Source organism: Vulpes lagopus, chromosome 2 (assembly GCF_018345385.1).
Source record: "Vulpes lagopus strain Blue_001 chromosome 2, ASM1834538v1, whole genome shotgun sequence".
NCBI classification, from domain to species: domain Eukaryota; kingdom Metazoa; phylum Chordata; class Mammalia; order Carnivora; family Canidae; genus Vulpes; species Vulpes lagopus.
This window is the reverse complement of record NC_054825.1, coordinates 158463322-158488774: the sequence shown is the minus strand read 5'-3', so window position 1 is coordinate 158488774 and position 25453 is coordinate 158463322. Positions and strand designations below refer to the sequence as shown.

The window sequence follows — 25453 nt, the reverse complement described above, 5'->3', positions numbered from 1 at the left end:
GTACTTTTTTTTTGCCTTTGTGCAGTGGGCAGAATGATGCAAAACTGCTCCCCGCTGCCCCTGCCAACAAGTGATGTCCTGATTCCTGGAACCTGTGAAAATGTTGTGCATGGCCAAAGGGACTTCCTAGGTGTGATTAAATTAAGCATCATGAGGTGGGGAGGTTATGCAGGATTATTTAGGTAGGTTCCATGTAGTCACAAGGGTCCTTATTTATAAGAAGGAAGAGGTCAGAGTCAGAGACGGGAATGTAGAGACAGAAGCAGAGGCCAGTGTGATGCAGGGTCATGAGCCAAGGAATACAGGCTCCTCTAAAGCTGGAAAAGTCAAGGAATTGGATTCTCCCCTAGAGCCTCCAGAAGGAATGCAGACTCTTAACCCATTTTGGACTTCTGACCTCCAGAACAGAGAGAGAAAACATTTTTGTTCAGGCTACTAGTTTGTGACAATTTGTCACAACAGCAATAGCAAAACTAATACTCTTAGCTTCAATGAGACCTCTTTCCTTTTCCCACAAACCCAGGTATGTTCACCCTTAGGACTTCCACTTCGGTCCCCAATCTTGCTTCCCCCAGGTCCCCATTCATCCACTTGGCACACATTTTTTCAATGCCCTCCACGTGTGGGGGGGGGGGCACTGTGCTGGGTGCTGGGGACAAGCGGGGAATGACAGCAGGCATAAACCCTACTCTCATGATGCTCACTGAGAAAAGCATTAACCAAATTGCTACTCACTGTATTGATGAGGGAGCACTTTGAGCTGCTGTAAAAAAAGAGAAGGAAAAAAAAAAACTATTTAATTTTATGTCTCTTTCACTTCACATTATATAGTTGAAACAGTCTGGGACTGTTTACCAACAGCTTTGCTCTTGTCAACATGCAGCTTTCCGGTGTGGTTTTGAGGCACCATGAAAGGAGGAAGAGAGAAAGACAGAGACAGAGAGAAACAATCATTTTTAAAGAATAAGACCCAGGATTTGAACATGTCTCCTCTACTCTCTCATCCCAGAACTCAGTTCTATGGCCAGGTCTAGCTGCAAAAGTGGCTGGGCTCTAGCATGTGACCTTCTAAAAATGGGCAGGTGGGTTCTATTACTTAAAGGAAGAAGGGAAATTTGGATGCTAGGAAACCATTAGCCATCTTCATCAGTACAACTATAGCAAAACAGAAGAGAGAGATTTGGTCTAATCTTGGAGCTCGCTGATGGCTTACTGAAGTGAAGAGGTGAGATCTGAAAGGTGAGCAGATTTTAACAAGGTAAAGGTGCTGGAAAGGTGTCCTAAGCAGAGGGAAGAGCATGTGCAAAGCCCCCCCTCCCCCACCCCCACCCAATGCCGGGGGAGGGCACTGGGATTGAGAGATGCAAAATTGTGTGCTCCTGCCACCTTGTGGTCACACCTTTTTCCTTGCAATCCCTGAACTCCCTAACAGGCACATCATAGGACTGTTAGCCATCCTTGTCTATTCTGGCTCGACACTGAGTTGCGAATGGCAGTGACCAGTGTCACTTCCAAGCTGGAGTGTTTAATTTTAAGGACTCCCTCCTCCCCACTCCGAGCTCCCTCTTTTCCTAGACAGAGTGACCAGCAATGTCAGAAATGGTGGCTGCTCCACTGGTCGGGGTGCATGAGGGACAAAGATGAACCAGACCCCCCCCACCAGCTGCTCCTACTAGAGTCTCCCTGCCCTACCTGGCTCCAGGCACTCCTCCTAGGAGCCAATCAATATTACCATCTTTATGTATGCCTGTCTTGGTCAACTTGGGCTTTTTAAAAATGCCATATGCTGGGTGGCTTGAACAACAGAAACTTATTTCTCACAATCCTGGCAGCTGAGTGCCAGCATGGTTCTTGTGAAAGCCCTCTCTCTGGCTTGCAGGTGCCCTCTTGTTGTCTCACATGGCAGGGGGAGAGGGAGAGGGAGAGGGAGGGAGGTGAGGGAGAGAGGGAAAGAGAGACCTGAGGTTCTTCTCATGTCTCTTCTTATAAAGGTACTAATCCCAACCATGTGGGCTCCACCCTCATAATATCATCAAACCTAATCACCCCCAAAGGTCTTACCTTTATACCTTACCTTACCTTAATACCAGCAGACTAGGGGTTAGGGGCTTCAACATAAGAATTTTGGGGAGACACAGACATTCAGCCAGTAACAACATCCTTCTGGAGATCTTGTACCCATTGCTTATTTTTAAAGAACTCTGGAAAGTTCATGCCACGGGAAGGTGGTGGTGGGCTCTGCTATGGCATCCTGGAAACCCTTCACGTGGCTACACAGTCAGAGGCTTGAACTGCAGCTAATCTGAGTCCGGGCACAATGCCTTATGATCCCACTGGAACACGCAAGGATGGGAGGTTTGTGAGGAGCTGCTGTGAGCCCATCTCCCACTCACCTTATCTTCCCCCCGGGAGACTTTGGCCAGACAGCTTCTCATTGCTTCTCAGGTTCCAATGAGGCATGATGCTTTCTGCCCTGCTCCCCTCAGACTGCAGCTCCAGAATACAAAAATGCTCAGCTGCAGTCTAGATTGGGCTCTTGTGGGTCTGCAGAAAGAGACGTGGTCTTTATTTCTGGTTCCTGGCACAGAGCTCCTAAAACTCTTGAGATTTACTGAGTGGCCAGGGTGACAGAAGCATCTTTTGTTCTAATGAGGCCACACTTGGTGAGCCTCTAGGTAGCTTAGGATGGGGACTGATCATCAGAAAGACCAGCCATGGGACTGGAAGCTTGGAATCTTCAGCACCATCCTCATCTCTGGGGAGAGGGGAAGAGGCTGGGTATTGAGTGATTAACTCAATGGCCAATAATTTAATCAATCATGCCTCATAGTGGAACTTCCATAAAAAACACGTGATGAAGAAGAAAGATATTTCTAAGTCATACAAATTATTTAAGAAATCTGGTTACGGGACACCTGGGTGGCTCAGCAGTTGAGCATCTGCCTTCAGCTCATGGCGTGATCTCAGTCTGGGGATAGAGTATGACATCAGGCTCCCCACAGGGAGCCTGCTTCTCCCTCTGCCTGTGTCTCTGCCTCTGTGTGTGTGTGTGTGTGTGTGTGTGTGTGTGTGTGTGTGTGTCTTTCATGAATAAATAAATAAAATATTAAAAAAAAAGAAATCTGGTTACAGGGGCTTGGGTGGCTCAGTCGGTTAAGCATCTGACTCTTGATCTCAGCTCAGGTCTTGATCTCAGGGTTGTGAGTTCAAGCCCTGTGTTGGGCTCCATGCTGGGCTCAAACTTAAAGTCAATCAATCAATCACTCAATCTGATTAAAGTGTTGAGGTGTAAGCTTTGCCAAAAGTATCAGTGTTGTTTTCCGGTGCAATTAGGAGAATCACATAAATAATTCATTTTAGTATATTGTTCTCTACTCTGTTGAAATAAATCTACACAGAGAAGTGTTATTTAAACAAAAGGGTCTCATAAGAATCTCAAGACTTTATTTTTTTTAAAGATTTTATTTTTTTAAAGATTTTTATTTATTTATTCATGAGAGACACAGAGAGAGAGGCAGAGACATAGGCAGAGGGAGAAGCAGGCACCCTGTGGGCAGCCTGATGTGGGACTCTATCCTGGACCCTAGGATCACACCCTGAGCCAAAGGCAGACTCTCAACCACCAAGCCACCCAGGCATCTTGAATCTCAAGACTTTAAAAATCATTGCCATATCTTTTGGAGATCACCTTCAAAGAAACTCCTGTGATTATAATTGTTTTCTCTCCCCGATAATTCGTTGCCTTGTTGATTTTTCTATATTACTGAACAGAAAGATAAGTAAGCTCTGTCAAGACAATAGTCTCAGGGGCATGTTGCTTTTCTTCCAAATTAATGGTGGAAAAGATCATAAAAACCTATGATGTGCTTGGCTTCTTATTTTAACAAAGACATTGGGAATTTTGTCTTAAATTGGCCTATGGATCAAATACAGCTTGTCGACTTGTAGATTTGAATCCTGATTTTTATTTATTTTTATTTATTTTTTATTTATTTATGATACTCACAGAGAGAGAGAGAGAGAGAGAGAGAGAGAGAGAGAGGCAGAGACACAGGCGGAGGGAGAAGCAGGCTCCATGCACTGCGAGCCCGACGTGGGATTTGATCCCGGGTCTCCAGGATCACGCCCTGGGCCAAAGGCAGGCGCCAAACCGCTGCGCCACCCAGGGATCCCTGAATCCTGATTTAAAAAAAAAAACTGACAGGGATGCCTGGGTGGCTCAGTGGTTGAGCATCTGCCTTTGGCTCAGGGCATGATCCCAGATTCCCAGGATCGAGTCCCACATTGGATTTTTTGTGTGGAGCCTGCTTCTCCCTCTGCCTGTGTCTCCACCTTTCTCTCTCTCTGTATCTCTCATGAATAAATAAATAAAAATCTTTAAAAAAAAACTGACCAAAGAATATATTTGATATTATTGAGGAAATATGGATACTGGCTGGATTATGAGATGGTAGCAAAGATACTACTATGATATTGCTTTGGTGGTTATTATATATTTTTAAAAACAGATTCTCATCTGATAAAGATAGCTATGTACTAAAATATTTTGGGATTAAAAAGATACATTCACAAGAAATTTACTCAGTAAAATCTAATTATTTAATAGCTACTATTACTTAAAGTTTTTTTTTTTTTAGTATAGTTGACACACAATATCACTTTGTTTCAGGTGTACAAAAGAGTGATTCAACTTCTCTATATGTCACACTGTGCTTACCACAAGTGTAGCCACCATCTATCACCATACAACACTATCACAATCTCATGGACCATACTCCCTATGCTGCATTTTATATTCCCATGACTTACTCCATAGCTGGACACCTGTATCTCTCTCCCCTACACCTATTTTCCCCATCCCTACCCCCTTTCTTTCCGGCAACCATCAATTTGTTTTCTGTACTTTTAGGTTTGATTCTGCTTTTTATTTATTCAGTTTTTAGACTCCACATATGAATGAAATCATATGGTATTTGTCTCTCTTAGTCTGACTTACTTACTGACTTACCTACTTACCAAGTGTTGGCACAATACCCTCTAAGTCCATCTGTGTTGTTGCAAATGACAAGACCTCATCCTTTTTATGGCTGCATAATATTCCTCTGTGTGTGTGTCACTTCTTCCTTATCCATTCATCTATTGATGGGTACTTAGGTTGCTTCCGTATCTTGACTATTGTAAATAATGCTGCAATGAGTATAAGGGTGTATGTATCTTTTCGAATTAGAGTTTTCATCTTCTTGGATAAACACCCAGTAGTGAAATTATTGGATCATAAGATATTTCTATTTTTAATTTTTTGAGGAACCTCCATACTGCTTTCCATGATGGATGCATCAGTTTGCATTCCCACCAACGGTGCAAGAGGGTTCCCTTTTCTCCACATCCTTATCAACACTTTTATTTATTGTATTTTTATTTTAACCATTCTGACAGGTACTTCATTATGGTTTTGATTTGCATTTCCCTGATGATTAGCAATTTTCATCATCTTTTAATGTGTCTGTTGACAATCAGTATGTCTTCTCTGGAAGAGCATCTATTCAGATCATCTGCCCATTTTAAAAATTGGATTGTTGGTGTTTTTTTGGTGTTGGGCTCTATAAATTCTTTATATACTTTGAGTATTAACTCCTTATCAGGTATATCATATGCAAATATCTTCTCCCATTCAGTAGGTCGCTTTTTTGTCTTGTTGATGGTTTCTTTGCTATGCAGAAGCTCTTTATTTTTATGTTGATGTAGTCTCAATAGTTTATTTTAGCTTTTTCCCCTTTGCTTGAGGAGACATATCTAGAAAAATGTTGTTATGGCTCACGTCAGGGAAATTACTGCCTGTGTTCTTTTCTAGGATTTTTATGGTTTCAGGTCTCTTAGATCAGAAACAAGACAAGGATGTCCATTCTCATCCATTTTATTCAAAATCATCCTAGACGTCCTAGCTATAGCAATCAGACAAGAAATAAGAGGCATCTAATCGGTAAGGAAGAAGTTAAATTTTCACTATTTGCAGATGATATGATATTGCACAAAGAAAACCCTAAAGACTCCACAAAAAAATATAAGAATAAATGAATTATGTGAAGTTGCAGGATATAAAATTAATATCCAGAGATTGGTAGCATTCCTATATAGACTAATAACAAAGTAGCAGAAAGAGAAACTAAGAAAACCATCCATTTATAATTGTACCAAAAAGAATAAAATACCTATGAATAAATTTAATCAAGGAGGTGAAAGAACTGTACTCTGAAAACTATAAAACATGAATGAAAGAAATTTTTAAAAAAATTTATTCATGAGAGACACACAGAGAGAGAGAGGCAGAGACATAGGCAGAGGGAGAGGCAGGCTCCATGTAGGGAGCCCGATGTGAGACTTGATCCTGACACTCCAGGATTATGCCTTGAGCCCTGAGCAAAAAAGCAGACGTTCAACTGCTGAGCCACCCAGGCATCCCTGAATGAAAGAAATTAAAGAAATAGAAAGGTATTCCATGTTCATGGATTGGAAGAATATTGATAAAATGTCCATACTACCCAAAATAATCTACAGACTTGATGTGATCCCTATCAAAATAGCAACAGCATTTTACACAGAACCAGAACAAATAATACTAAAATTTATATGGAATCACAAAAGATCCCAATATAGCCAAAGCAATAGCAATTACTATAATCATAATATATCAGGCATAAGCATGGCCCTATCCATTCCCCTCCACCCCTAAAGGTAACCACAACCTGGTGCAAGTCTCTTTGTTTGTTTTATTATTTTAGAGAGAGAGAGAGAGAGAGAGCAAGAGCACCTGCATGCGCCCGCGTGCGCATGTGCATGTGAGAGCACGGTGGCAGGGGGAGGGGCAGAGGGAGAAGGAGAAGCAGACTCCCCACTTAGCAGGGAGCCTAATGTTAGGCTATGCAGTTTGAGAGTCAGGGGACATGACTTTTCTTCTTGGTGCCCTGCTACAAGGACACACATGCAGTTTCCATAATTGTATCAACATTTCTTATCCTATAGTTGCTCCTCTCATTGCCTTTCTTGCTTCTCAGCTTATATCCTCCTCATAAATCCCCTTTCAATGAAATTTTGGGAAGAAATGTGTTATGTCCCATTGGCATGTTTATGTGAAAGTCCTTATATCTGTCCCTAAATTCAGCAGTCCCAAACTCTAAGATTTTATTTTCTAAGATTTTATTTATTCATGAGAGACATACAGAGAGAGGCAGAGACATAAGCAGAGGGGGAAGCAGGCTTTCTGCAGGGAGCCCAATACGGGACTCGATCCTAGGACCTGAGATCACACCCTGAGCCAAAGGCAGACGCTCAACCACTGAGCCACCCTGGTGCCACCCTAATTCTAAGCTTTACAAGAGTTCACTTTAAAAAAAAGATTCTATTTATTTGTTCATGAGAGATGCAGAGAGAGAGGCAGAGACATAGGTAGAAGGAGAAGCAGGCTCCTCACAGGGAGCTGGATACAGAACTCGATCCCAGGACCCAGGACCATGACCTGAACTGAAGGTAGACGTTCAACCACTCTGCCACTCAGGTATCCCAAGTTCACTCCTTTTTTCAACCTTGAGTTTTTCTCATTCACAGCACTTCACTTAAAATTTAGAAAACCTTAAATTTCAATAATATTTAAAGGGTTAAAATTCACATATCAATTTCAGCCAATTTAGAAAACATATATAACCAAAGGAAAAAAAATACTGAGCACAATTCTACTACTCAGAAAATAACACTTTAAAAATACTAGATATACCCTTCTAGATTTTTCCATGTGCAAGTCAGCTCCTGCCCATTGCCTGGGTCCACTGTCTGGATTGTCTCCTGTTCTGTCTACACTTCAACCAGATGTGGAACATGACTCCCTGAGTTCTTCTGAAGGGCTTCGTTACACCAGAGATCTAATGACAGAAGATTTCACAGAAGAGATTTCACCCACAACGTAGTTCACATCACGTTCCATAGCAAACAACTTACAAACCCACCGCAGACATTTCCTTCTTCAAATTCCTTTTCTGCCATACTGCCTTTCAGTAAGTGTTCTTGTCTTACCCTTTCTTTATAGGGCCTGTTCTCTTGTTCTCCAGGATCCTGACCCTTCCCCGATGCCCTGTGAGTTCTCATCTCTTTGCCCTCCGCCCTGGCCCTGCTCTTGCCTTTAGGGTTCCTGGGACACAAGCCAGAAGTTGTTCACATTACTTTGCTCCATCCTATGAGCAGAAGAACCCACAATTTCCTAAGGCAGAGAAACGCTGTTTGTTTGTTTTTAAGATTTTATTTATTTTATTGGGGAGGGACAGAGGAAGAGGGAGAGAGAGAATCAGACTCCCTGCTGAGTGCAGAGCCCAATGCAGGGCTCACAAGGCTCAATCTCATGACCCTGAGATCATGCTCTGAGCTGAAACCAAGAGTCAGATGCTCAAATGACTGAGCCACTGAGGTGCCCTTAGAGAAATGTAGTTCTTATTCTGGATTGCTGGGAGCCCAGCTATTTGCTGTCACTGTGCAGAAGGGGACGATGGTGATGGAAATTCAGCTAGCAGTTTCTCCCATGCTTTGCATATTCATGGATATGCCTTAGAAGTGGGTGACTGACTTCTGTGCTGTTAGAGGACTCAGTGGGTCAGGCCTGTAGGAAGTGACTTGAGAGTGTATTGCAATAGTCATTTCCTGATAGAGACTAGAAGACAGAAACTGCGGGCATATAGAGTGGAGGGCTGAAAAACCAGAGGCCAAGCTGTTCCTGCATGTCCTGGAGTCGAGAACATTTGGCTAATCACCAACAGCAAGACTGAAGGAAGATCCTTGGAAGAGGCTTGTATGGCTGCCATGATGTCCCAACTCCTGGTTGTGCTCTATACTGGTAAGTCTTGGGGAAGGGCAGTCACTATGGGAGGTGGGGCTGGTCTGGGGCAGCAGCTGGAGCTGGCAGGGCCTGCAGGGCAGGGTGTGGAAACACAGACTAGAACCTTCTACAGAAGTTTTATTAAAACTAGAACCCTGAATACAAATTCTGTACACAGGACATGTTGGGGGCTTTACACACATTTTCCTGTTTCCACACTCAGTCAACCCTGAATTTCCTAATGACATTTTCCCCTCTGTACGTGGCATCTGTATTCTTTCCTATGTTATCTTCCTCTTCAAATTCCCCAGATTTTTAATGTTATTATTTTTGTACTCAACTCTATCTTAAAAGAAAATCTGTAGAATACTTCTATTAATGGAAAATCAGTGTCCATCCTCAAAAACAGACCCTCTGGTCCCTGGGCCACAGTTTTCTGTTTCTGAGAGGTAGCAGTAAATGCGAGAAGCTGGCTGCAGACCAGCACTGGGCTGTGGTATTCCTCCATGGGATCGGAGAGAGAACCAGGAACCCAGAAGAGAGAGATTTTCTCACGCAGGCTCAGCGATACTCTCCTGTCATTGCATGACCTTACATCTCTTAGAGAAATTCCCCCAAATATTTCTCTTCCCCATACTTCATTCAAATAATCTGAAACTCACAGCTGAAGTATGTGCCAAGGCCACTCAGCTACTATGTGAAGAAGGTGAATTCAAATTCTGGTCTGCACAGTACCAAAAGCCATAATTTTCTATTGGGCAATATGAAGGAATTTAAAAGGTCCTAATTTGGGGGTCTAGGGGTAGAAATGTCTGGAGGGTGAGTGAAGGGAGTTGTGGCTAGAAAAACCTCAAGAAGGTAAGTGAACATTGGATCCAGTGATCTAAATAGGTGTTGGCAATCTTCTCCTGTATAGGGCCTGATAGACAGGCTCTGTGGGCTGCATGATCTCTGCTGCTACCACTCAACACCTGTCAGAATGGCTGTCATCAAGAAGACAAGAGGCAACAGGTGTTGGTGAGGACGTGGAGAATAGGGAATCCTCACGCACTGCTGGTGGGGATGCAAACGGGTGCAACCACTGTGGAAGACAGTATGGAGATTCCTCAAAAAGTTAAAAGTAGGGCTCCTGGGTGGCTCAGTTGGTTGGGTGTCTGACTCTAGATTTTGGCTTAGGTCATGAACTCAGGGTCATGAGCCTGAACCTCATGTTGGGCTCTACACTGAGCATGAGCCTGCTTGGGATTCTTTCTCTCCTTCCTCTGCTCCTCCCCCACATACTCACAATCTCTTTCTAATAAAAAATTTTTTAAAGCTAAAAGTAGAACTACTATATGATCATCAATCTCACTTTGGGGTTACATATCTGAAGAAAATGAAAACAGGAAATTGGAGGAATGTCTGCACCTCCATGTTTATTACAGTATTATTAACAACAACTAAGGCATGGAAATGACCTAAGGGTCCGTCATGGATAAATGACTACAGAAGATGTGGTCTGTATGTATAATGGGATATTATTCAGCCGTGAGGAAGAAGGAAATCCCACCATTTGTGACAACATGGATGGACCTTGAGGGTTTTACATGAAGTGAAACAAGTCAGACAAAGACAAATACTGCATGATCTCACTTTTAGGATCAGTTTGGTCTAGATCTGAAAGTAAGGCCACCAGAGGGGGTAGATGGGGAACATACACTTCACCCTTGCAAGCAATTCCGATCTTATATTTTTGAGATTTACTCTGGGGCACCAAGGAGATGACTCATGCCAACCATCATACCAGGGATGCATTTAGGCTATTCCCCAAGGGCAGACAAGTATCTTCACACAAAGGACTGCATTCTCAGCAGCTACATGTCCCTTATCATAGGGTAGGGATCTCCCCACCTCCTTCCCCTGCTCTCAGTTGACGCAGATGGTTATGCTATCGTGTTGGGAGGGAATTTGGGAAATAATTTCTGGGACCTCAGAAATCTTTGCAAATGACTCTCTTTACATAAGATTCAGACTCCATTGGTAATCATATATTTATTGAATATTTGCCAAAGTCTGCACTGTGTTCTAGGTACTGAGGATGTATTCTCTGCCCTCAAGGAGCTTAAATTCTAGTGACTCCAAATCTCTTCAGGACCCAATAGCATCAGGAATAATAGGTGTCTCTAGAACCTAAGTGGTTGGATTTCCCCTCAGTCAAATGGTTTGGGTCATAATTAAGATCTTTCTCACACTCTAGAAGCCATGGTATGAGGGGAAGAGTAGATCCTGTGCCCTCTACAATGTTTACATGCTCAGGAGACAGCTTGAGTAACACACTTAGCATAACAGGGATAATCAGGAGCCAAGCATAGTGCCCCATGTCCTTCACCATGCCCTCCACCATGAAATCTTTTTTTTTTTTTTCCACCATGAAATCTAAAGAGGACATCACAGAATACAACAGATGAGTAGGGTGGATGGATAAAGGGTGGGGGAAATCCTTGGACTCTGAGGCAAAATGGCAAGGCCATCTAAAGTCCTGGGGCCATTGTAAGGAGAGAGGACCCTGGGATGGTGAAGTGGGACAACACGAGAAATGACAGAGAGACTGAGATAGACTCCCAAGGATGTCTGTGTCCTGACTCCCTGGAGCTGTGGGTACATTCCTGGATGTGGCAAAGAAAATCCAAGTGGCAGGTAGTATTATAGTTGCTTATCAGTTGACCTTAAGGTAGGGAGTTGCTTCTGAATTATTTGGGTGGTCAGAGTGTAACCACAGGATCCTTAGAGTGTAGCAAAACAGGTATAAGAGGTGTCAATGCACCAACCATTGCTAGTTTTAGAGCCAGAGGAGGAGACCACCACCAAAGGGTGTGGGCGTGTCTAGACATGGAAAAGACCAGGAAATGGGTTTCATCTATAGCCTCCAGAAGGAAATCATCCCCAAAGAACCCTGGTGTCAGCCAGTGGAACCTGTGTTGTTGGATTTTTGTAACCCACAGAACTGCAAGGTAATAAATCTGTGTTGTCAGGAGCCATTAAACTTGTGACAATTTGTGACACCAGCAGCCCTAGGAAATTAACGTGAGGGGAAAACCAGCACCCATGCCAGATGGGCTCTCCTGCAGGAGGCTGAGACTGTCACTGAGTGTGATGACGGGAGTACATTCTCAGCAAGAGCCCCAGGGAGGCCCCTCAGGACAGGGCTCCAGGCGGATGCTCATGTCTCATGGATGATTTTCTCACAGGGCTGTGTGCTGGCCGAAGAAACAGGATGACTGATGGTGAGTTTCTTCAGTTAGATCCTCTCTCTCCTTCACTCCAAACTCCCCGTGTCCCTTCTCTTTACTTTTTTTTTAATAATAAATTTATTTTTTATAGGTGTTCAATTTACCAACATACAGAATAACACCCAGTGCTCATCCCGTCAAGTGCCCCCCTCAGTGGCCGTCACACATTCACCCCCACCCCCCTGCCCTCCTCCCCTTCCACCACCCCTAGTTCGTTTCCCAGAGTTAGGAGTCTTTATGTTCTGTCTCCCTTTCTGATATTTCCCACACATTTCTTCTCCCTTCCCTTATATTCCCTTTCACTATTATTTATATTCCCCAAATGAATGAGAACATACACTGTTTGTCCTTCTCCGATTGACTTATTTCACTCAGCATAATACCCTCCAGTTCCATCCACGTTGAAACAAATGGTGGGTATTTGTCGTTTCTAATGGCTGCACCCCGATGTTTATAGCAGCAATGTCCACAATAGCCAAACTGTGGAAGGAGCCTCGGTGTCCATCAAAAGATGAATGGATAAAGAAGATGTGGTTTATGTATACAATGGAATATTACTCCCTACTCTTTACTTAAAGGGACTTCCTGAGAGCAGCTCAGGCACCAAATCCCATCCCCAAATCTGCTTCCTTCCAGAGACCCTTCCCAAGCCCTCCCTCAGTGCCTGGCCCAGCTGGGTGATGCCTCCCAAGAGCAATGTGACACTGCAATGCCACACTTCCACCAATGATGTCAACTTTGCTCTCAGAAAGGGAAATGTTCCTGTGGAGTTCCCACAATCACCAGATTCCACAGAGGGCATGGCTCGTTTTCTCCTCACTGACCTACAAGCCAGCAACTCTGGACCGTACACCTGCGAATACTACAGACGAGAGCCTCCCCAAATAAGTTCACAGCCCAGTGACAGCCTTCTCCTGCTGGTGACAGGTGAGGAGGGTGCTTCGGAGTGACAGGGGCAGGTGTGGGGGAGGAACCCCAGGGAGGCGGGGTGGGGGTGGTGGTGGCAAGAGGAGATGGAGAAACACAGCAGCAGAACGACTTGGCTGGGCATCACCCAGGGCTTGTAGTCAGAGTCAGAAGAGGGTGAGACCAAGGATCTGTCATCTCTCCTGCTTGGCGGGACCCCTGCCAGGAGAACGGGGAGGGGGGGATCTTAGGCTTCTCCCCGTGACCTTGGAGCCCTCTTCTCTTCCAGGAGAGTTCCCTAAACCTTCCCTCCAAGCCCACCAAAGAGGTGTGGTGACCGCAAGAGAAAACGTGACCCTGCAGTGTCAGAGGCTAAACAATTCTTTCGAGTCTGTAATGTTTGCTCTGCTGAAGGCGGGAGCAGCAGAACCCATAAGGGTCCAGGGTCCAGCAAAGGAGAAGATGGACTTCTCCCTCAGGAGTGTGACAGTCAGTGATGCTGGGAACTACAGCTGCGTGTACTTCCTGATGAAGGCTCCTTTCTGGGCCTCGGAGCCTAGCAACCATCTTGAGATCACAGTGAAAGGTGAGGTGTTTACTGTCAGGAGGACGGCAGATGGATTACCTGCCTGCTGAGCTGCTGGGACCTGAGAGAGTGAGGTGTGGACACAGTCTGTCTCCACAAGACTCTGCAACTTGGAGAAATCATTTAGGAAAATCCAAGTGAGGGCCAGTATTCTGTGGAATAGTGTAGAGGATCTTGTGCCAAGGAAGGAGTGCAAATGGTGGAGAATCATATAAAAGGAGGCTGGGTGTGGGCTTCCCGGTGCAGGTGGCCAAATATGCTCTGAGGACGCCAGGTGTGGGTGAGGGGGGATTTGCAATTGACCCCCACTAAGAAAATAAGAAGTAGCCACAAAACTGTCACATATATCCTGGGCAGGCACAATTCATTTAGACTAACATGTTAATGACACCTCCTGGGGTTAGGCAGGAGGAGCTTCTAGAAAAATGGTGGATGAGGAGGGAGAGAATAACAGAGAGCCCAGGAGCATCTTTCTGAGAAAGACTCAGAGACTCAAGGAAGATCTGTGTTCCATTTTCACTGGAACTCTAGCACTCTTGCCTTTTAGCTCAGCTGAGTTGAGCTTTTCTCTTCCCTTTCTTTCTTTTGGAGAGGAATGATTTTAATTTATTTTTATTTTAAAAAATATTCATTTGAGAGAGACTGTGTGTGCATGAGTGAGTGCACATGAGTGGGGCAGGGGCAGAAGGAGAAGCAGACTCCCTGCTGAGCAGGGACACCAATGTGGGGCTCCATCCCAGGACCCCGAGATCATTACCTGAGCCGAAGGCAGACACTTAACTGAGTCACCCAGGTGCCCAAGGGGAATGATTTTTTAAAAACCATGGCAAAAGTGCCTAACATAAAAGTTACCATTGTAAGTATTTTCAAATGCACAGCTTAGAAGTGTCAAGTGCACTTGCACTGTAGCCTAGCTGCTGTCACCACCACCAACACCTGCCTCCAGAATGCTTTTCATCTTGCAGAATCGAAACTCTGTCCCCATCAAAGAGCCTCTCCACACCCCACTCCCCCAGCACCCTCCATCCTATGTTGTCTCAATGCATCTGACAAATCCAGGAACCTCACGTAACTGGAATCATACCGTATCTGTCCTTTTGTGACTGGCTTTTCTCACTCTGCATCATGTCTAAAGGTTCATGCATATTGTAGCAGATAGCTGGATTTCCTTCCTTGTCAAGGTTGACTTTATGAACGGACCACATTTCATGTACCTATTCATCCACTGATGGATATCTGGGTCATTTCCACCTATTTGACTACTGGCCCATCACCTGCTGGCCACCTATTGGGTATCAGTTATTTTGGATGTATACTCAGAAATGGGATTGCTGGATCACAGGAGAGTTCTACTTTTAATTTTTTGAGAACCCACCACCATCCTGTTTTTCATAGTGGCCACACCATTCTACATTGCTACCTACAGTGCATATGGGTTCTGTAGGTCTGTTCAGGAAAGGGATTTTTTTTTTGTTTATTTGTTTGGTTTTTTAAATATTTTATTTATTTATTCATGAGAGACACAGAGAGAAGGCAGAGACATAGGCAGAGGGAGAAGCAGGCTCCCTGCGGGACTCAATCCCGGAACTCCGGGATGACACCCTAAGCCAAAGATAGACAGACGCTCAACTTCTGAGCACCCAGGCATCCCAGGAAAGGGATGTTTTTTTACCCTTGTGCACCAGGGCTATTTTGTGAGTTTGTCCAGGATGAGGGTAGGAAGAGAGGCCAGTAGGAACCAGGCATCCTCCTGGATGGGGGCTGAGTTCCGCTGTATTGATACAAGGACCAGAATTTCCTAAAAGCTCATGGGGCAGGGATTCAGAGGTCCTGAGAAATGTCATACAGTATATGAGAAGAGAAGTCAGCTGCCCTGAGTTAAAACTATAGCTCTGGCACTCGCTGTGAGTATCCTGCAACTCATTTCTTTGTATGCCTTTCTGGGGGGAGCAATGCACACATCAGACCCATACAACTTCTATGAGAAGGAGAGGGAATATAGCTGATCAATTATAACAGACAGTTTTCATGATTGTATTAGTCAAGACACTTGGTTGCACCTACTTTGAAGTGACCTAGGAAAAGTTAGGGGAATCTATCAGCCTTTGGAATTAAAGAGGTCATTCAGGGTGTCCTAACCTGGCACTACTGACACTTTTTTGCTGGATAATTCTTTTTGTGTGTGTGTGGGTGGGGTGGGGAGAAAAGTGCATCCTGTGCATCATAGGATGTTCAGCCCCATCTCTGATCTCCACCTGCTACAACTGTCCTTTGCCAGCTGTGACACCCACAAGGTCTCCAGACACTGCCCAATGTGCCACGGAGGCAAGGCGAGGCCAGGCCTGGCTGGAAACCACTGGGATCACAGGCCAGGAAATCGTGGGAAGTGCGTGGATGCCACTTGGCTTCAGAAACTAGAATGAAAAAAAAAAAAAAGGAAACTAGAATGAGGGACTGGTTTCATTCTCTTTTAGTGGGGACCAGCTCCTTCTTTTGGGCAGAGAACATGACTTTTAAGAGCTGAGTTTGCAGCTCATAAATTCTACTCCTGGAGAACCATCTGACTCTCCTTCCCAGACCCAGTTCAAAACAGACACACACAGACAAAGGGACCTGGGGCAGAGGATTGGGAGATGGGGTGGAGGTTTGTGAACAGGTCTGGTCTGCTCAGCCTCTAGGTTGATCTTAGAAAATGCTCTCTCAGGAGGATGCTGCGCAAGAAAAACTCAGGTCCATCCTGGGTGACTTGATTGTAGGAGGCAATGAGCAGTTCCTAAAACAGAGGAGAGGTGATACCTTCTGATCCTAGGGTCTGAAAGTTGTGTCCCTCCTCCCTGCAATTTCATGTTGAAATCCTAACTCCTGATGTGACAGCATCAGGAGGTGGGGGCCTTTGGGAGGTGCTTCAGTTAAGAGTGGAGCCCTCCCTTCCACTGGGTGAGGCTATCGAAGTTTGCCACCTAGAAGAGCCCCAATATCCCTGAACCATGCTGACACCCTTATCTCGGACTTCTGGTCTCCAGACCTGTAAGCAAAAAATGTCTGTTGTTCACCAGCCCCCTGACCTGTGGCATTCTGTTAGAGCAGCCCAAATGGACTGAGACAGCTAAGGAGGGTGAGGTATTTGCTCAGTAAGGGTGTTTGCTCCAGAATTATAGAGCCCTGGACAGAGCAAGAAAATTCTAAGGTCCTGATGCTGATTTGGAGACCATCTGGCAGCACCAGGTAAAGGCGTTTTATCTCTACCCCAGGTTGGGGCCAGGGAGTGAGGTGGGGAATTCACAGACCTAGGGACACCTTTCCTGTATCTAAGATCCACTTGCTCCATTGATTTCTAGGTCAGTGTGAAGGGCGTTCCCCCCAGGGGCATAAGTCAGGTAACTGGGTGAAAGGAAAAAACATTCCAGCAACGGTAACCACCCATCTGTCACTTAGGTAGATGGCACTACTATCCGGAAGGTGTGTACCTACTCTTGTTTTGCAAATTAATTACAAGTGTTTGGATTTGGGTTGGGGCCAAAGATTACTCTGCCCCTGTCTGCCTCAGCTTCTGTCTGTTAAACAGGGTTGATAGTGGTACCTACATGAGGGACTTGGGGTGAGATTTTGAGGAGTTAATTTACCTAAATCCAGGCAGCCCCTGTGGCGCAGTGGTTTAGTGCCACCTGCAGCCTGGGGTGTGATCCTGGAGGCCTGGGATCGAGTCCCACGTCGGGCTCCCTGCGTGGAGCCTGCTTCTCCCTCTGCCTGTGTCTCTGCCTCTCTCTCTCTCCCTGTGTGTGTGTCTCTATGAATAAATAAATACAAATCTTTAAAAAAATTAAGTTTTTTTAAAAAAACAATAATTTACCTAAATCCTTTCTAAGCTGTGTCTGGTGGACAGCAAATATCATCTAAGTATTTACTATTATTATCATTATCAACATCCCAAATTTCTCCCTTACATGTTGAAACAGCTTTATCAAGAACTGCACTCCTAGTGGGAGACTTTCTAGGAAACAGAGAAGGTACTTATCCTTCAAATGATAACAGTAAATATCCTCATGGTTACAATGAATTATAAATATTAGTGGAAAGCTGCATGACCTCTCAAGATCTTCCAGGTTCTAAAAAGGCCAAGGGTACACGTCTGTGTCTCTAACTCAGCTCAACTGCACGTGACAAGGTACAAGCATTAAGCACAGATGAGACAGTCTTTTCAAAATGTGATGCTCAAGGAGACAAAACTGGAAGACAAATATTGTAGGCTGGATTTGCTTTCTGTAGAAGGGAGAAATTTTAAATAATTTGGGGTTATTCAACAACTGGTGAGTCATTTTTTTCCCTCTCCCTTATCCTTGGCATGTAAGGAACCTTCTGAGTTTCTTGTGTGATGGTCACACATACTGCTTCTTCTGGTGTGAATACGTGTAACGGAACGGCTCACCTGGAGGCTATTGATAAGCTCAACCACCTTTCCTGTGTTCTTTCAGCCACTGTTCACATCCGGGCAACTGTAACCAAGGGCAACAGGCTGAAGAAGACAGGAAGATGTCACCTGCAGAGGGATGGGGGCGGGGAGGAGTTGGCAGGTGGATGACTGGATCCAGGTGCATGGACAGATTATCAGCAATGGAGCCCAAGAGTTTCCTTAGGGATTCGCCAGAGCCTTTTGTACACCCTTACAGTCTAACGCAGTTCTTACAGGGCCAGACCCCCCAAACCAGCTGCTACACACCAGCCTGTTTAACTTGTGGGGATGAGAGGGTCACCTGACTGGCCAAGGCAGGAAGCAGGCATTCTGACAGAGGACAAGGAAAGAGAAGTTGCTCATCTTAGGCTCCCCTCTTATTTTCTCCAGTCCAGTGGTTCTCCACGAGGAGCGATTTTGCTACTCAGTGGCATATGGCAATGTCTGAGACATTTCTGGTGGTTGTGGCTGGGGATGGGGGATAGGCGATGCTCATGGCATCTAGGAGGTAGAGACCATGGATGGCCACAAAACAGCCGATGATGCACAGGACTCCTCCCCACCAAGAATTATCCAGCCCCAAATATCGGTAGTGCCCAAGATGAGAAACTCTGCTCCAGACCTACTGTCTCATTTCCAGGTCGACACCACAGTTCCTTCAGGGATTTTACAGGTGGAGACCATACTCTCCTCCAACTCCTAAAGCCTCTAATTACTTAAACTATGTGCCCCGGACCAGTAAGCTGCTTCAGATGCTACTTACCAGAATACTGGCTCAACCACCTTTCCTGTGGTCCTGTCTTCCTTCAAGGTCACTTGAGGTGTTTGGTTTTTTTCTCCCTTTATTCCAAAGTGTGATTTGTGTCCAGATTCCCAGTGATTTCTTTGGAGCCAGACCCTAGAAGCTTGATGGTTCGTGGGGTTTACTCATCGTTTCTGAAGTCAGAACTGTCAAAGCAGTCTCTGGTCAGGAGGAGAGCAAATGCAACTGGCAGGGGGTGGGAGGGGAGGGTGAGTAGACAGGAGGTGTTTGAGACAAACAGTGCCCCCCTTTCTGACACTGTGGCTCCCTAGGACACACAGGTGAACAACTACGAGTGGTCCGATAGAGAACAGCACAAACAGTGGCCTGGGGTGAAGTACAGGGCTGGGAGGAGCTGGGGTCTTCGGGTGGTCTCAGAGGTCTACTTCTTCTGCTGTGGTCAGCTCCTAGAGATGGAGCCAGCAAAGCTGTGGGTGGTAAAGGCAATGAAGAGTGACATGGTGAGTATCATATCAGCAGAGCTTCATGAAGCTTGGTCCCACCCTGGCTCTGCTACTCACTAACTGTGCGACCCCGGGCAACTCACGTTGCCAGCAGGCTAGAGACCCTGGGGAAGAGCTGATGTTGAGTCTAGAGGGGGTAGCTGTAAGAAGAATTCCTTCATCCCCAAAGGAGATCAGTCTTTCTCTTTTGGCCTTCAACTGATTGGATGAGGCCCACCCATATTACAGAGACTAATCTGCTCCACTCAAACTCTGCAGACTTAAACGTTAATCACGTCTTTTTTAAAAATGAATTTAGGTTAAGACTGCATTTGTTTTAATTCCAGTGTAGTTAACATACAGTGTTATATTAGTTTCAGGTGCCATCTTCCTGGCAACCAGTCTAGACTGGTATTTTACCAAATAACTGGGTACCATAACCTAGTCGACACATAAATCTAACCATCACACCTGCCTACACAGGAGGCTTGGGGTCCCAGAATGGGATCCGGACATTCCTGGAGTACACTCGCTTTTTCTTTCTGCATCCTATCTTACTTAATTCTGTTCCCTGGATAGATCTAAAACTCAGAAAACCTTCCTCCCACAAACCAGCAAGAAAACTGATAGGAATTTCCTTTCTTTTGAGAAATCTGAAAAATACTACCTAATTGAAGTAACCATCAAATAACAGTTACATATCCACCACCCAGAATTATACTTGCTCACAGCTCATCGTATTTGTTCTAAACTGTTTTCTTTACACACACACACACACACACACACAAAGATTTAAAGAGTCCTCTTTCCCTCTCAACATTATTTTTCTCCTTCCCAGTAGAACCCTCCACACTGTGGTTAGTGTTATTTCTGTGCATGTTTTTATACTTCTACTACATAGGCATGCCTTTGTAAATAATGCATAGAGTTTTAAATTTTATTTAAATTTATTTAAATTTAAACTCAAGAATTCTGTCTTCTAGATAAAACTGAAAGAGAGTCTCCCAAGATGGCAGAAACAGGAGTAGGTAAGACAGTAGAGCTTCCTGGGACAAAAGGTCATTCACCCGTGGGATGGGACATCCTTGTGAAGTCCTGAGTTATCCACCTCTGGGAAAATTCTGGAAGATGTCTATCTTTCAGTGATGCCTGAAAGCTGTGGCTCAGTGGTAGGTCTTTTGAGGTGGGGAGGATCAGAGGCACAGCTCTGCATATTCAGTAGCTGGGCCACTTTGGAAACGGTACTTCAATTCTCTGACGCTCAGCTTCGGCATCTGCACAATGGGGCATCACTTGGTCTCCCTCCCAGTATGAGAAAAACGTAGTGAGGTAGATCTCCAGCACGCAGCAGGAACTCAATTGATGGTAGACACACTGAGGCACCAGAACATGTCTCAGGAAATGGAGGGCGCTCTCACCTCTTCTCCTCTCCCCAGGGACCGTGGAGCTCACCCTCATTGTGATCTTCATCCTTCTCTTCATCCTCGGAGTCTTCCTCATCTACAAATACACCCGGTGTGGTGAGTTCAGGAAAGCAACCGCTAAGTATTTGGGAGGAAATGGAAGAAATGGAATGGGAAAGTTAACACCACAGGGTTGATGCTGTCTCTCTTTCATCCCCAGGGGCAGCTCCTAACAAGATGACCAAATGGTAGGGCTACTCGGAGGATCCCATCAGCCCATACTTAACTCCTCCTCCACTGCTGCGTTGATTCCTCAGCACCTTTCTTACCCCAGTGACCACCCCAAGCATCTCTCCATGTCTTCTCTTCTTACGACCACCCTTCAATTCTCACCCAACGCTCTTTCCTCGGAGCCTGTCCTCATGGACCACCCAGCCCCCAACCCCTCCCCCCTCCTCTCACAAGACTCTGCTGGGCACCCGAACAGCCTGGGGACCCCAGGGAGTGGTACATGAGTGTGGAGGAGGTGGGGGGATTTTGGTTTACACACAATCTTGCTTGCCACCTCACCTCCGCCCACCCACCATGATCCCAGTGTCTCACTCCAATTTCCTTCACCTCCAACGCTTCAATGTTTCTCTCCTTCAGCTCCCGCTCTTCTAAGGACCCTCAAGAGCAGAGGACAAGTGTTCAGCCTGGGAAAGAAAGTGATGGTGGGTCCCCTGTGTGTGTGTATTTGTACGTGTGCAGGGTGTGCACATTTGCGTGCTGCCTGTGCCCATGTAAGCATGTGTATTTGAGTGTGTACATGTGAGTCTGCACATGTAGGTGCGCAGGGATGTATGCATGCATGTGAACATGTGTATGCATGTAACAGTGCACAAATGTGTGTGTACGTGTGTCTGTGAGTGTGTGTTTGTAGATGTGTGTGGTTGTGTAAGTCTGTGTTGCATGTGTTTGTGTGTGGTTTGTATGTTCATGTGTCCGTGAATGTACGTATGCGAGTGTGTGTGTGTAGGAGTACTTGTGAGTGCACATATATGTGCATGTGTGTGTGTGAGAGGATATACAGGGATAGGTGTGTGCATGTGAGGGTGTGTATGATGAATGTCCGTGTGAGTGGTGGTGTGTGTGGAGATTTCACCCTGGGAGCCTGGGGGCGCAGCAACAGCAGATTCTTTTCCTTCCCAGATCTGTCCATGGCTATCACAAGCTGTTCTCCTGCCTTGGTGAGTTCCCACTATGGCCACCCCATCATCACCCCTCCTTGTCCCAGGTTCTCTGTCACTCTGCCTGGTTTTGTCAATGGTTTGGGCCTCTGCATTCCTCCTCACCGCCCCCACCCCAGCCCTCACTCAACTTTCCAGAGGAATCTGGGTTGAACTCTTCATCCCATGACTTGTCCTTTCTGGGGACATTTCCCCATGTGGCGTGGGATGCAGGCCACCTTCTCTCTAGAACTAATGGGATGATTTAATGAGCTCAGAGCCACACAATGATCGTCAGATCCCAGGCATGGCATTGTGTTCAATACCCCTGAACGTACTATTATTATAAACTGTTAGAATCTCGGGCCAGTGACCTTCCCATCCTGAACCTCTGTTTCTCCATCTGGACAATGGGGATAATACAGCCCACCTCTTGGTGCTCTTAATGAAAATATGGTAAGATCCCCTGTAAAGCACCTACCATGAAATACATCCATAGTACATCCTGCAGCTATTGATAGTCACCCTTATTTTTTTACAGTTAAATTTTTAAAAAATTACAGCAAAATTCACATCACATAAAATTCGTAATTTTAACCCATACAATTTAGCAACTTTTGGAATATTCACAATGCTGTACAATAATCACCAATATCTAATTCCAGAATGTTTTCATGGTGCCCCAAAGAAACCCCACAGCCTTTAAGCACTCTCCACATGCCCACACCCCCACCCCAAGCCCCTGACCACCACTAGCTTTCTGACCCTAAGGACATTTCATATTAACACTCACTCTGATGGCTGTGGGTATTAATTATCTATGGTTCATAACAATTCATCCCCAACATAGTGGCTTAAGCAACACTTAATGATCTCACAGTGTCTGCAGGTCGGGAATCTGAGTGTGACTCATGCCGGGTCTCACAGGTTGGGATTCAGGCTTGATGAAGAGAGGATGTGTTTCCACATCCACTCACTCAGGTGGTGGCTGGGGGAATTCAGTTCCTCACTGGCTGTTGGCCAGAGAGCATCCTGACCATATGGGCCTTTCCATAGGACAGCTTATGACACAGCAGCTGGCTTGATCAGCGTGAGCAAGTGACCAGTGTGAACAAGATGGAAGTCAGTCCTTCATAACCTAGTCTTGGACATGATGACATACAACAGCCCACCCTTAATGCTTATTCTGTTTGACAGATGCACATCCCTAGATTCCATCAAACTTCAAGAGGGTAGGGGAACACAGCAAGACTTGAAGAGTGGGAGGCTCTAACACAGTTGTCTACCACAACTTGTCCCAAACGCTCAATCTTCACAACCCAACACTTCTTCCTGGGAGTACTTTTTTTTTAATTTATTATTTATGATAGTCACACACACACACACACACACACACACACAGAGAGAGAGAGAGAGAGAGAGAGAGAGAGAGAGAGAGGCAGAGACACAGGCAGAGGGAGAAGCAGGCTCCATGCACCGGGAGCCCTGACGTGGGATTCGATCCCGGGTCTCCAGGATCGCGCCCTGGGCCAAAGGCAGGCGCCAAACCGCTGCGCCACCCAGGGATTCCCTCCTGGGAGTACTTGATCCTTTTCTCCTTGCTTCCCTTTCAGGATAAAGCATCCCAGGTGTCAAGAGCTGAGGAACCCCACACAGTGACTTATGCTGAGCTGAACACCAGAGCCCTAAGAGAGGGTCTTTCCCGGCAGATGGAGCAGCCCCTGGAAACCTGCGTGTATTCGACCCTTAAGGGATAGCCAGAAGGGCACCTGTAGCCCAGGAAAGAACTTCTAGCACGGAGATGGAAGATAAAGAGAGGAAGGACCCTTGTGACACTAGGCAAATGGGGATCCCTTCCCCCAAATCTTCAATGAACACTTGTTTCCTTCTTCTAAAAATTTGTTTTCAAATGAGAGGTATCATTTGCACAGAGTAAGATGCACAAACCTTACATAGCCAAGTGACTGTGTGCGTGTGTATATATATAGATCTCAGTGATAGATCTCTACCTATTCCCTTTGGTATAACTACTGTCCAAATAAAAACAGCATTTCCAGCACTCCTTCTAGAAGGTTTCCTTGCACCACTCTCCAGCTAACCACCATTTTCACTGAGATCATTCCTTTCTCTGACTTGTGTCACCTTGGATGACTTGCCCGTTCTTCATATGCACTCATACACCTGCGATACACCACACGTACTCTTCTGCATCAGCTGCTTCCACACGCATGTTATTTCTGAGGCTCATCCCTGATGTTATTCATATCCATATCTTCTTCCCTTTTTACTGCTGAGTATTACTCTGTTGCAGGGTCATGCCACAGTTTGTTGATCCACCTTCAGGTGGATGGACATCTGGGTTGCTTCCAGGCTGACGTTTCTATGGGTCAGGCTGCATGAACACTCTTAACTATGTCTTTGTGGCATACACGCAGGCCTTTCCCTGGATTGTAAATAGTGGGATGACTGGGTCAAAGAACAGGTGTGTGCTTCATTTCATTAGACACTTCTGAACAGTTTACCAGAGGGGTTGTACCACTTCCTGTTTCCTTCTTGACAAGTGCCCAGTGCCTTTCTTAGTGGCCACACTCTGTTCCCACTCCCTTCTCTCCACATAACCTTACACAAGTCTGTGGACTTGAGCCAGCCTTCACTGTGGCTTGTGACCTCCAATGACCCTCATTGCTGGTCTTCGTGCCCCTATGTAATGCCCTCCCCTGGCTTTGGGAGACTTGTTTCTAACCTACAGAATGAGGCAAAGAAGGCAGGATGTCAGTTCAGCGCTTGCATTACTGAAGAATACAACTACCACCTAGACAGCAGGCTCTCTCTTGCCTTCTAGGATTGTGCACTTGCTTGATGATGTGAGCTCCCCAGCTTGGAGAAGCCCACTTGGCAAGGAACCAAGAATAGTCTCTAGCCAGTAAGGAACTGACTCCTGCCAACAAGCATGTGGTATGTGTTGTGTAATAAAGAATATGGCTGGTCTTTTTCCTTGGCTTCTGGGAGGTAATCTCTAAGTGCTCAGAATCTCTCGAGAAACAGGAGTATCTTTGCTATTCACAGTGGGTGCTTTGTACCACAGCTGCATTTATGCCAGTCAGATGACCCGGGATGGAGGTGGTGATGCTAGAAAGACCAACTATATGATTACAGGGTTACAACCTTGACCTCTGGGGATCAGAGGGGGAGACAGTCAGTTATGTGGGTAGTGATTCAATCAAAATCACACCTATGTGAAGATATCCTGATGAAAACTCTGGACACCACTTGGGGAGCTTTCTGGCTGGTGACACATCCTGAGAATATAGGAAGCTTTGCTTTGGGGGCCCTCCCAGACGTCCCCCTGTGTGTCTCTTCATCTAGGTGGTCTTGATTTGTGTCCTTTGTAATGAAAACTATAAACATAAATACAGTACTTCCCTGAATTCTTTGAGTAGTTCTAGCAAGTTATTGAATCTGACAGAAGCAGGAACCTCCAAAATTTTAGGTCATTGGTTCAGAAGTGCAGGTGACTCAGGATACCTAC

General features: G+C 45.5%; 1 protein-coding gene across 6 annotated transcripts; it reads left to right on the top strand.

Annotated features, from left to right (window-relative positions):
• The first annotated feature begins 1141 nt into the window (after positions 1 to 1141).
• LOC121480672 (T-cell-interacting, activating receptor on myeloid cells protein 1-like) lies at positions 1142 to 23974 on the top strand. Of its 6 annotated transcripts, XM_041737466.1 has the most exons (12): positions 1142 to 1239; positions 8078 to 8124; positions 8690 to 8875; positions 12085 to 12120; positions 12763 to 13053; positions 13322 to 13618; positions 20297 to 20341; positions 20750 to 20833; positions 20937 to 20964; positions 21365 to 21429; positions 21908 to 21945; positions 23538 to 23974. In XM_041737466.1, the coding sequence occupies exons 3-12, from the start codon at positions 8833 to 8835 to the stop codon at positions 23679 to 23681; spliced, it is 1071 nt and encodes a 356-aa protein (XP_041593400.1). In that variant the 5' UTR covers positions 1142 to 1239; positions 8078 to 8124; positions 8690 to 8832; the 3' UTR covers positions 23682 to 23974. The 6 variants fall into 6 exon arrangements, with proteins under 6 accessions (XP_041593400.1, XP_041593423.1, XP_041593390.1 ...); XM_041737489.1 differs by lacking the exons at positions 1142 to 1239; positions 8078 to 8124 and having other exon boundaries at positions 8417 to 8875; positions 12875 to 13053; XM_041737456.1 differs by lacking the exons at positions 1142 to 1239; positions 8078 to 8124 and having other exon boundaries at positions 8417 to 8875.
• The last annotated feature ends 1479 nt before the right edge of the window (positions 23975 to 25453 follow it).

Coding starts and splice junctions, on each gene's coding strand:
- LOC121480672 (XM_041737466.1), top strand. CDS start 8,833: ATGGCTGCCATGATGTCCCAACTCCTGGTTGTGCTCTATACTG. Junction 20,342..20,749: donor GATGGCAGAAACAGGAGTAG/GTAAGACAGTAG, acceptor TCCTCTCCCCAG/GGACCGTGGAGCTCACCCTC. Junction 21,430..21,907: donor GCCTGGGAAAGAAAGTGATG/GTGGGTCCCCTG, acceptor TTTCCTTCCCAG/ATCTGTCCATGGCTATCACA.